We start from the raw sequence: 11,466 nt of genomic DNA on the forward strand, positions 1-11,466 counted from the left end.
TAGGCGGGACTGCCACAAGCGGGCTTGGTGCGACCGGAGTCGGCTTTCCGCCGGAGCGGGCTTGATTCAACCGGAGTCGGCTTTCCGCCGAAGCGGGCTTGGTGCGACCGGAGTCGGCTTTCCGCCGGAGCGGGCTTGGTTTGACCGGAGTCGGCTTTCCGCTGGAGCGGGCTTCCTCACATGAGTGAGGTATGCTGCGAGCTGGGATTTGTCGCTCCGCCGCTCGTAGCTTGTGAGGGGGGCCCTTGACGGGCGCCCTGACTCTTGCCAACGTGCAGCGCGCGCCGCTGCCGATGGTGGCTGCTCCACAGGCACGGTTGCCCCTGGCGCAGGAAGGCGAGAGGTGTGTGGCGCGGATGACGCCACACCCTCCGTCATCTCCACGTCGTCGTCGTGGTGGGAGTGCTCAACCACTCGAGCCATGGAGATGGGCAAGAGACGAGCTAAAACTAGCTAAAGCGCCCCTACCTGGCGCGCCAAATGTCGTGGTGTGGTAAACCACAGCCGGGTGACGGAATGCACCCGCCTAAGCCCAGAGGGTGAGTACTCGGGGGTTAGATAGGACTAGTTCTATCTTGCTGGAAGAACACGATGAACACAGCAGGTTTAGAGTGGTTCGGGCCGCCGGAGCGTAATACCCTACGTCCACTGTGTGATGTATTGCTCTTGTGTCTATGGATGAGTCTATCCTCTGCCTCTGGAGAGTCTGAGAGATCTAGTGCTGAGTCCAGCGTGAGTCTGAGAATCTGTGTTCTAGCGGGCGTGCTCTCCCTTTTATATGTCCAAGAGGAGCACGTACACTGAGCGGGGCCCCGACATGTGGACCCGGCGATGTATTATAAACTACACTTTGGCCTTCAATGCCTCAGATCCGGAGATCTTGTCGTCGACTTCCGTGCGTAGCTTCTGACCAGAGATGGTCTTGAGCTGTCCTGTCAGAATAGAGTCAAGCATCTGCAGCCGCGCGTCGAGGTCATGATGATACGCCGAACTACTGGCTCAGTCCACTGTAGCAGCGTGCACTGTTGCTCTAGTCAGTAGCTGGTCATCATGACTCATCGCAGGTGGGTCCGGGTCTGCGGTCACAGGTGCTGAGCATTTCCACCTCTGGGACACGTGGTGACACCGGACCCGTCCCCAGCGGGAAGCGGGTCCGGGACCATTAGTCCGGTGAGATGGAGTCGGACCCTAGGGGTCCGGCTACTCAGCTCCTTAGAACGTAGTTACGGATAACTACGCGAGTCTTGGCACAATAGGAGTGGGTACCCCAGCTGCAGTGTACCGACAAGATGCACCTAAAATTCTAAAACTTTACAAGATTCCTCGTCACATCGAATCTTTGAAGGCACGCATGAAATATTAAATGTAGCTAAATAAAATAACTAATTACACAGTTTGATTATAATTTACGAGACGAATTTTTTGAGCCTAATTAATCCATAGCGGGACAATAATTATTAAATATAAATGGAAATGCTACAGTATTTTTATATCTAAAATTTTTCGCATCTAAACAAGCCCAAACGACTTATAAAACTGGCAAAGGCAAATGAAGCTTGAGAAATGAGAGGAGAACGGCCAAAATCGGCACCAACTCTGTACTCGTGGATCCTATCAACGCGGCCGTGCCGTGTTTCCCCAAACCGTCGCCATTGCAGGCCAACCCAACGCTGATCCGGGTCCACATCAACCGGTGCCAGTTGCCAATCGCCACACCTCCAGCCGCCCTATGGGGCCCCACCGCCAGTCTGCGCAGCCCTAAAGGGTTTGGCAGAAGAAACCAGACAGACGCCAGCCCACACTGATCCGACGGTTCGCACCGCCTCAACCCAATCGGACGGCCATCTGGTCGCTACTCCCCACTTCCGGCTCGCACAGACCCAGCCACTTCCACGTGGGTCCCAAAAAGTGGCCCAGTTCTGTCAGTGGTTGCTCTATTCATACCGAGGTAAGGGTGGGCCCATGAATTAACTAATAGTATCTCGTGTTTAAAAGAAAAAATCAGAGGAGGAAAAAAAATAAAACGGACCCGGAGAAAAAGATGCTTTTGGCATCATCCAGCCCACCACGCCTCTCCGCTCCGCTTGCCCACCCGCCTCCTCTCAGAAGAAACACACGCCCCTCGGATCCAGCCACGTCAGCGATCCGCGCCCCGCCATCCGAGTGCTCCCATTGGCCCTCCAGGCAACCCCCCTCGCCCACCCTCCATGCACCGGGTCCACGAAACTCTCCGTGAACCGCCCCCTCTTCCCCCAATGGCGAGGAAAACGCCCTCCCCGTATAAATCACTCTGTATTTCAAATCCCCTCGAAACCAAACAGCCCTGGAGGAAAAAATATTTTATTATTATTGAAGAAGAAGAGATGGTGGACGAGGCGTGGGAGCGGGCGGTGGAGGCGGCGCTGCACGCCGGCGGCGAGGGGAGCTCGTCGCCCGCGCGGAGCCTGACGCTGGACGGCGCCGTCAAGTGCATGCACGGCCGGCTCCCGGCGGCAGAGATACTGGAGCGGCACCAGAGCCTAGAGCACCTCTCGATCGCCGGCGTCGGGGTCACGTCGCTCGAGGGGTTCCCACGGCTGCGGAACCTAACGCGGCTCACTCTCTCCGACAACCGCATCGCCGGCGGCCTCGACCACCTCGTCGCCGCGGGGCTCTCCTCGCTGCGGGACCTCGACCTCAGCAACAACCGCATCCAGGACGTCGACGACCTCGCGCCGCTCGCTGACCTCCGCCTCGTGTCGCTCGACCTCTACGAGTGCCCGGTCACAAGGGTCAAGGACTACAGATCCAGGGTGTTCGGGATGATCCGGACGCTCAAATACCTTGACAAGATGGACGCCGATGAGAACGAGCGCCCAGAGTCGGATGACGACGACGACGATGGGGACGGGGAAGGCGACGGTGAAGGTGATGGCGACGGCGACGGCGACGGCGACGAAGACGACGACGATGAGGAAGACGAAGACGACCCCGGGAGCGGCGAGGTGGCCAACGGGGGTGTCTCGCACTCGCTCGGCGGCGTGGCTTCGCACCCGGCGGAGGTGAATGGGGTGATCGATGTGGACGAGGAAGAGAGCGACGCTGACGAGGTCGTCCCTAACGGGGGAGTCGAGCACCACCACGGGGTAAACGGGTTCCGGGTCGCGGCGGCCGGAGAAGCCCCAGAAGAGGAGGATGAGGACGTGGAGGATGAGGACGAGGATGATGACGAGGACTTTGAGGAGGAAGATGATTTGGGAGAGGAGATCGATGAAGATGGTGATGATGAGGATGCTGTTGTGGAAGTCCATGATGTGCCGAGTAGTGATGATGAGGAAGATGGCGTTGAGGTGGAGGATGACGAAGAGGATGATGAAGAGGAGGAAGTTGAGGATGAAGGCGAGGAGGCTGAGCCACAGAGCAGTGGAAGGGTTGCCATGATGACAGGGGAGGATGGAGGAGAAGAGATTGATGGGCATGAGCATGGAGAAGGGGATGATGAGGATGAGAATGGTGAGATCGGAGAAGAGGATGACGAGGGATTGGAAGCTGATAGGGGTTTTGAGGAGGGAAATGAAGATGAGGACGCGGATGATGAGGTATAACGCATCAACTTTCTCCCAAGCGTTTCAAGTGCTTTTACCATGACTTTCAATTTCTGTTCGTTCATCTGGCAATTCGTTTATTATTATCCATTAGTTTATACAGTTGGAGCTATGGATCATGTCAGTTTTTTCTTCTGCATATATAACGTTACTTGTATTGCGTTTGTTCTGCATACTATCTCTTGGCGCGATCCGTTACTAGGTGAAAGTAGGGAAATTAGGTTGTTTGGTTGTCCCTTGTGTATCTGTTTTAGCAAGAAGTTATCAAAGATGGTTTTTAACCAGTGTGCTGCCTTGGAGGTTGGAGCATTAAGGACATGTTAGCAGCGCCATGGTTGTTGGGCAACACATCCATAAGATATTTTCTTGCGGTCTACATTTATAATTACTTTTTGCATGGTTCACTGCCACTATCTGCTATCCTTTATTGCCTAGAATGCAGCCTTTTTGACTCAGTAAACTTGCAGTAGTTGCGGTAGTATGACCTGAAAATGGCAACTTCTGGTATTTGTATGCTGATATCTGGCAGTCTGATTTTTTTATTGTATGTTTTCTTAAGTAAGAAAAATTTATCTGTTGCTTAGGATCTGTTTGATTATTAAAAGTTATCAGTATTACTGCCTAGTCGCTTTGAATTATTATAATTTTGCAACCATATATTATGATCATGAATATCTTTTTTATCAGTAATTTTTTCTTTTATCTGTATTTTTTTAATGTGTGTACTTTGTGTATGTTTCTGTTTTAGTGGTTAGATTTTTTCTCTCGCAAACTTCTATTTTAGTGGTTTTTAAGTTTTCCTTTGCATACACGTGCATATTTCCACCAATGGTTCCTATAATAGTTTATGCTCTTATTCATTGTAATGCTCTGGTTAATTATTTTTTTTCATGAACCTTGGCACTTTCTTTGTGACTCTGCCTTGTCCAGGCAGTAGTAGAATTTTCCTGGTGAGCTGTGCATTTTTCCCTAAAAATTGATGATCCAGATTATTTGTGCCCTGCCTTGCAATTTGCAAACCAGTTGTGTGCATGTTGACAATCAGTTAATCCATGTACTACAGAGTTTTTTTATTACCTCTTTGTTCATCATGTTATTGTTATTTTAGGTGATTGCTCATGTGCTTAGACTATCAATCTTTGAAGATGCAAAACTGTGTTTTATCAAGTTTTTATTCAAAGTGTTATTGTTATATTTTAATTCTTGCTGAGTTAATCTTTAAATGCCTATGAGCTTGGGATGGTATTGACTATTAGCGAACTAGTGTTGTGTCCTCTCTTAGCTATGTCCAGGGTTTACTGAGTAGAATTGGTTATCAGCATGTTTGCTAAATCTTGAATTGTTTCTAGGCTCTGGTCCTTTGGTGCTCAGGAATTATCATTTTTGGTCATTTCTATGTTGCTTTCCAACCCATTCTATGATAATTTTTCTGTTTTGAGTTTTCTGTATTTGTATGGAAATTAGACGTGCAATCTTAACTAAGATATCCTTGCAATTTTTATTTGTTCAGGATGAAGACACAGAATATCTTGTTCAACCAATCGCCCAACCTCAGCCGGTGCCCATTGGAAACGACTTTGATGCAGCTGATCCTGATGACGCTGATGAAGACAGGGATGAGGTGGATGATGATGATGAGGGGGCTGCAGACCAACCTTCATCCTCGCAAGGCACCAAACGGAAGAGAGATGATGATGATCTGTCAGGCAGCGGAGATGACAGTGAGGATGATGGTGTTGAGGACTTGAGGCCTTTCAAGCACCATTGATGAAGCAGCTAATGTACATGGATAATCTCCCTCCCCCTTCCTCTCAGCTAGCTAGAAGTGAGCAGCAGGATCAGCAGCAGCAGGCATGAACAGAAATGGTGGGTTTTCCCCTGTCTTCTTTATTGTTTTTTCGTGTAAAAACTTTGATGAATTGAGAGAGCTTCAGCCTCCTCTTCAAATAGCAGATTTTAGGAGGTAATGGAGAAACACCTTCTGTAGGCTAGTAGCCAACCAGTTTAGTTATTCAGTCTCCCTCTTCCCTGCACTCCTTTCAGTTTGATTTTTCCCTCCAGATTCTCAAATGGTAGTTGCAGCCCTGGGGTTTCCCTCCACCCTTTCAAATTTCTGTTACATTGGCAGTATAGCCGTGCTCAAGCTGTAGTTTCCCTCCAAAAGAAAGCCCGGGAAATGGCCCCCTTTCAAATGCCCCTGGTAGCCGTAGCCTCCATTTGAATTCCTGTATTGCTGCACCTCCGATTGGCTGAATTGCGCTGTGTCCTGGTTACTGCTTTGAGATAGGTGAAATGGCTGTGGTTGCAGCGATGGAGGCGCCGCCCTGAGCCTGTAGAGGCAACCGGGCTCCCGGTCCTTGTATTTTTAAGCTAATTTTTTTTGGTTGGAGAGGCCGCTTCAGGGCCTGGAGCGGCCTGTGTCTATGGTTCACGGTGGTCTCCCGCCCCGTGTTGCTCGTGGTCTATCACGAGGATTAGGTTGTCTCACTGTCAGGCGGGCCCCAGTTGCAGGGTTCATTAAGGTTAAGGTCGCCCGTTCTTGGAGTGAAAATCCGGCTTGCCGAGTAAAAAGGACTTTCAACTGTTGTGTTGGTTGGGCGCTGGACGCCTGAAGTGGAGGGGAGCAATTCCCTTGTTTGTTTTGGGTTCGAGGAGTGGAGTACAGCCGCTGCATTTCCCATTTGCTTTTGGCAAGTTGCGCTGGTGGGATGCGGACGGGTGGCGCAAGTTGGTGCCGGTGGCGGTGGCGGTAGCGGTGGGGTATCGGGGGTAACGTGACCTGGTGGTGGCGTGAGACCGTTGGTGGGCCCGATCTGGGTTGGGACTCGGGAGAGCAGCGCGTTGTCGGTGCGTTTGGCCCGAGCCCCGAGGTGGGGGCGTGGGGTAGCCGTAGGGGCGAGCCGAAGGAGATCCGGGCGGATCTGGACGGATGCCTCTCGGCCGCTCGCCCTATAGCTATAGGGCAACCCCTTCCCTCCTTTCTTTAGCTCGTGGCTGTTGACGGTACTGCCCTTGCGGTTCGGCGGCGGGCCCGCCGTGTTGAATACTCTTTTTTTTTAAAAAAAAGCCTTGTTGAATATTCCAGCTCTGGAGTACTCGGTTCGCCTAGTTTGACACGTCTCCGGCGGAGCGCGACGCGTGACTAGAGCCGAGGGCCCGCGGGTGTGGTGGGGCAGGTTAAGTTCTGGACCCGCAGGTCAGCGTCCCGCTCCGGGTGTCGTGTTGGTCTATGAAGCGGGTGGGTTGGTGGGTGGGATGGATTTGGCGTTCCCACGGAGTTACTGGCCGTCATTACGGCGGCTATTGCTCCGCTCAGCCGACCCGGTGCCTGCGCGACGGTAATAATGATATGGACCGGGTTCACTGCTACTAAAGCGTACGATGGCTGCGCATGTCGCCCGGGTCTACGGATCGGTGTATATGGAATCGTGATAAGGAGGAACGACGGGAGCAGGGGTGCGCCAGGCTCAGGCACCAACAGTTGGCTGGGCGGAAATGGTTCCTTTCGGTACTGCGCATGGACTCGGAACGGAAGTGTGGGCCCGATCGCACGCTATACGCGTGAGGCCGTGAGGCGTGGTGGATGAGCGAGCCAGGCAGAGCCGCAGAGCAGGGCAACGGCGGGACGGGTCCACAGCGTCTAAAAAAATACACTCCTCCGCTAGAAGGGTCAAACATAATATTAACATCTATACGTATTATTAGATTAATTATAAAATATATTTTTATACCTGATCTATTGGAGTTATAAATGTTTAGTAATTTTTTTATAAATTTGACGAAATTTGAAGTTATTCGACTCCTAAGAAACTGAAAATTGTTTTTTTTTTTAACCGGTCGTCCGGGCGGGGCGGGAGGCCCCGTCGCCACCGCGCTGTCGTGCAGCGTGAGGCGGGCAGCCGAATGCGGAGCGGCGACGGGGATGGCCGGATGGTGCGGCCAATAAAGTCGTCGCCGGGGATTGGGGTGCTAGCGGGGCCACTGTCAGTGACCCTAGGGCGGAGAGTGCTCGGCCCAGGCCCAGGCCCAGGCCCAGGCCCAGAGCAATCCCACCGCACAACTTTCTCCGGCAATCGGCCCGCTACCTCACTTTGCGAAACAACAAGAGCACTTTCTGGATCCAATCCACGCACAGACTTGTGCATTGACTGATAGGTGTGGGCCGTCTGCCAGTGACACGGCCTAATGCTATAGCGATTGATCTGGAGCGTCGATGATAATCCGGACGGGCCACGCCACGCCACGCAGCTCGTCGGCGGATTCGTCCCGTTCCGTGAGAGAGCCAGCTGAGGCTGCCGTGAGCCTGTGACCGTGAACGGAATGGCCGGCTCAGGCTCAGAGGCGCAACCGCGCCGCGCCGCGCCGCGAGGCCCGCAGGTTCAGGAGGCGAGCAGATAGCGTGGTGGCGCCATGCGCGGATGCGCCAAAGCAATGCCGTCCAACTGTTCCAGTGGACAGGAGCCACCTCCGACGACCACCGGAGAGAACCAAACCCACCGTCTCCCCCATTAACCAGCCGCCTCATCTCGTCTTCTATCCTTTTTCGCTTCGCCTCCGCGCGTCCAGCTGCGGCCTTGATCGCATGCTGCCCGGCCTCCGCGGCTCGTGAAACCGTTGGTGGCTGCTCGCTCTCGCGCCGGTTCCGCCATGGCGCCTCAGCCTGTGCACACCCTGAGGCTGAGCACTCCCGCTGGCCATGCAGTGTGCAGGTGCTCCGCCGCCCCGCTCTTCGGGAAGAGGCTGCCGGCCATCGTCGCCTTCCCCCGTGCCGGCAGGGGCGGCGCCGTCGCCTTGTGCTCGGCCGTGCAGGAGTCGTCCACCTCCACCACCGGTACCGCCTTATGCTTGATGGAGCCCGATACTTATTTCCTGTCCTAATTTCTAAATAAGTTCTCCCAACTCGCTGGTCGGTACAAATTGAGGGTTTAGAAATGTTGGATGTGTGGATCGATGCCTATGCTGTCTGCTATCTGGGATTCGAAGTGCTGGCCTCATTTTCTTTAATTCCATTTCATGTAGTTAGCCAGAAGAAGGATGCTGCAGACGGTGAGAAAAAGGAAGCCACGGCGGCGGCAGCGAAGCCGGCCGCGGCCGCGGCCGCGAAGCCAAAGAAGGCCCCGGCGAAGCCGCTGCCAGAGATGATGCAGGAGGAGATCATCCCGCCGCTCAAGGACGCCCTGGAGGCGGAGGAGAACGTGTCCCAGGTCCAGCTTTCTTTCCAAAACAACACGGTGAGTACTGACTGTGACTGCAATACAGAATGTTTGTAGCTACTAACCTCTTTAACGGTTTCAGAGTTACAAAAACCCGGAGTGTTGTGATGTGGCATTGCTATATAATAGTGCATCTGTTCTAGCAAACAAGATATGTATGCATAACTGACTGAGCGTTCTTGCACCATAGTATAAATCAACATGAGGACCAGCAGCTGAATACCTGAATTTTAGTGTTGCGCACAAAATTGTCCTGGCTTCATACCAGCATACCACACACCGTATCAAGAGTTGTGTGTAGTGTGTAGTTTATGACTTTCTCAAGCACTGTAACGGAGAAGGTAAAACTGACTGCTAGGATCAATTGCAGGTTAGCGGCAACTGCTTCTTTTTCTTTTTTCTTTTCTTTTTTTAAAATGATAAGCGGCAACTGCTAATCTGCTATTGATAGGCACAACCGCTCAAGCATACTCTTTTGCAAATAAAAAACAGTTTAATGTGTTGATGGACATCAGACATTCTTTCAGTATGTATGCATAACAGCACAAGCATACTGTTCTGCAAAAAAATAAAACAGAAACAAAATGGTTTTATCAGCTTGTGTCTCTTTTTACCACTCTTATACACAGTGCTAACATATCTGAGCAGTTGTTCAAGATTGCAGAATGCAAAACTTGAGGTAATTAGCAGATTTCTTACCCTTCGCTGATGGATTGCAGTTGGAGGGTTCCTTCATAAAGGATGATGTACCCTATTATTTTTGGGCCTTCTTTCCGAAAGGAGATCTCACAGGTACATACTTAAATTTCTGTCATCTCCTCCTTGAACTTCGATGTTCGATGCTGTTTTCCTTGCTGAAAATTCTGCTGATAGGAACATCATTCATTATAATCGTTGGTTCATAACCAATATTTTAGTCCCTTGCTAACAAACTTACAGGGGGGGGGGGGGGAGTGCTCTGCTGATTTGAACCTGCACAGCCTTGGAATTTCTGAATATTACCATGTAGACTCTGATATTACATGGCATATCTAGACTATTTTCATCTGATATGCAGTGGTATAAGCTACAGTTTTTTTAACAACAGTACGACGGAGCATAATTTGCAGCATGCCGCAACTAAAGAATTTTTTTCTTGAATCATTACCACGCTTTTTTTAGAAAAAGCAGCAGGGGCTCTGCCTTCTTAGTCCTTACTGAATAATATACGGCTTACCTAGATGAGAACTATCATCAGTTCTTTATCCATCTACTTTGCAGTATGATAGCACATGAGCTGAGCAAACTGAATTGATGAGAGGCGCATACTCATAATCTATTATCGAATAATGCAGGACCGAGGGGCTTTGCGCTATCGTCCTACAGTAACGAAGTCAGCACCATCGAGCCATTCCTAATCGATGAAAAGAGGATAACCCCCCAGTACGTGGTGTTCTGGGTTTACAAGAGGCTGGCCGGGCAAGGCATCCTTCCCGTCTGGAAGGAAGAGGAGGGGGAGGGGGAGGAGGAGGGTGCAAAGTAGTGAGTGATCTCGCGCAGGCACATACAGACTGTCCGCTGTGAAACAACACAATCGATCGTGTCCGAACGCGTAACTCTGTAAAGTTCGTCTGCTAATGTACGGATACTCTGTAAAGTTAAAACCAACCGTCGTTTTGTCTACCAGTCACATATAAACGGCAGGATTGTGGAGCTGATGCTGAACATTGGTTGCTTGTGTTGGCTCCATACTTGCACAGTAGCCATACGGCTGAAGTCCATCAATTTTTTCAGACTGGTTTGCGCTGGGCAACTTTTGCCTTTGAGGGCCGGGCCGGCTCGGTTTCTCTTGATTTTGTTGTTTCTTGTGGCCAGCGAATACGAACGAAAATGTATCTTTTCCGTCGACAAGAGAACAGCCAATAGATCTAAGACGGGTGGCATCTGAAAGCTCTGGTGTCTGAAGATAATTATCGCCAGTCGCTGAGTCCTACCTGTCGCACTCTATCCCTCCAGTAGTCCAGTCCTTCGCCATTATCCGAGGCGTCCACGTGCACAACCGTATGGAAATGCAAGATATAATTATTGTCTTACTTTTCCGTGAAAGATAATTATGATCTTATTGGTTGTTGCAGGAGCATACTCCCTTCCTCCCAACTCTAAAAAGTCAAACAAATTTAAATTTAACTACCCCTCCGTCTTGAAATGTAGGTCATTTTAGAATTTTTCCAACAAATTATGAAGATAAAGAAACAACTCTCCTACTCCTAATTATTAAACATTAGGACTCTATTTTGAATAATTAAATATGTGCTAATTAAAATATCATGCTCTTTCCCATGTACCTTCCCCACATACACCTCTCCTTTACATAGTTGCATGCACGTCTTTCTATTGGAAAAGACCAGAAAATGATGAACAATTAAGATAGTTTGATCTAAGAATGGCAACGGGTCGGGTTCAGTTCGGGTGGAGTGTCTGGGCACCTAAAACCGAAATCCGAACTTAAAACACTTACCCAACCCGAACTCCGATTCGGGTGCAAATTCATACATAAAACTGAAACCCGCGGATACCCGCAACCCAACGATAATCCAAAACCCAAACGCGGTTAGGCCGGCGAGGTCGCTACTCGCTCGTGGGGGCCGGGGTCGCGGAGTACAGGGTCGGCGCCGGCGACTATAGTGCGG

At 50.9% G+C, this 11,466-nt stretch overlaps 2 protein-coding genes across 3 annotated transcripts; both read left to right on the plus strand.

Annotated features, from left to right (window-relative positions):
- Nucleotides 1-2,297: 2,297 nt before the first annotated feature.
- LOC120658537 (acidic leucine-rich nuclear phosphoprotein 32-related protein 1-like) lies at nucleotides 2,298-10,569 on the plus strand. Of its 2 annotated transcripts, none has more exons than XM_039936796.1 (5): nucleotides 2,298-3,578; nucleotides 5,095-8,415; nucleotides 8,604-8,815; nucleotides 9,517-9,589; nucleotides 10,132-10,569. In XM_039936796.1, exons 1-2 carry the CDS (start codon nucleotides 2,364-2,366, stop codon nucleotides 5,350-5,352), a joined length of 1,473 nt encoding a protein of 490 aa, XP_039792730.1. In that variant the 5' UTR covers nucleotides 2,298-2,363; the 3' UTR covers nucleotides 5,353-8,415; nucleotides 8,604-8,815; nucleotides 9,517-9,589; nucleotides 10,132-10,569. The 2 variants fall into 2 exon arrangements, with proteins under 2 accessions (XP_039792730.1, XP_039792731.1); XM_039936797.1 differs by having other exon boundaries at nucleotides 2,309-3,578; nucleotides 5,095-5,450.
- Nucleotides 8,232-10,319, plus strand: LOC120662918. The gene is made up of 4 exons (XM_039941966.1): nucleotides 8,232-8,415; nucleotides 8,604-8,815; nucleotides 9,517-9,589; nucleotides 10,132-10,319. Exons 1-4 carry the CDS (start codon nucleotides 8,232-8,234, stop codon nucleotides 10,317-10,319), a joined length of 657 nt encoding a protein of 218 aa, XP_039797900.1.
- Nucleotides 10,570-11,466: the final 897 nt, after the last annotated feature.

The sequence above is a fragment of the Panicum virgatum genome, chromosome 2N (assembly GCF_016808335.1).
Source record: "Panicum virgatum strain AP13 chromosome 2N, P.virgatum_v5, whole genome shotgun sequence".
Classification (NCBI taxonomy): Eukaryota; Viridiplantae; Streptophyta; class Magnoliopsida; order Poales; family Poaceae; genus Panicum; species Panicum virgatum.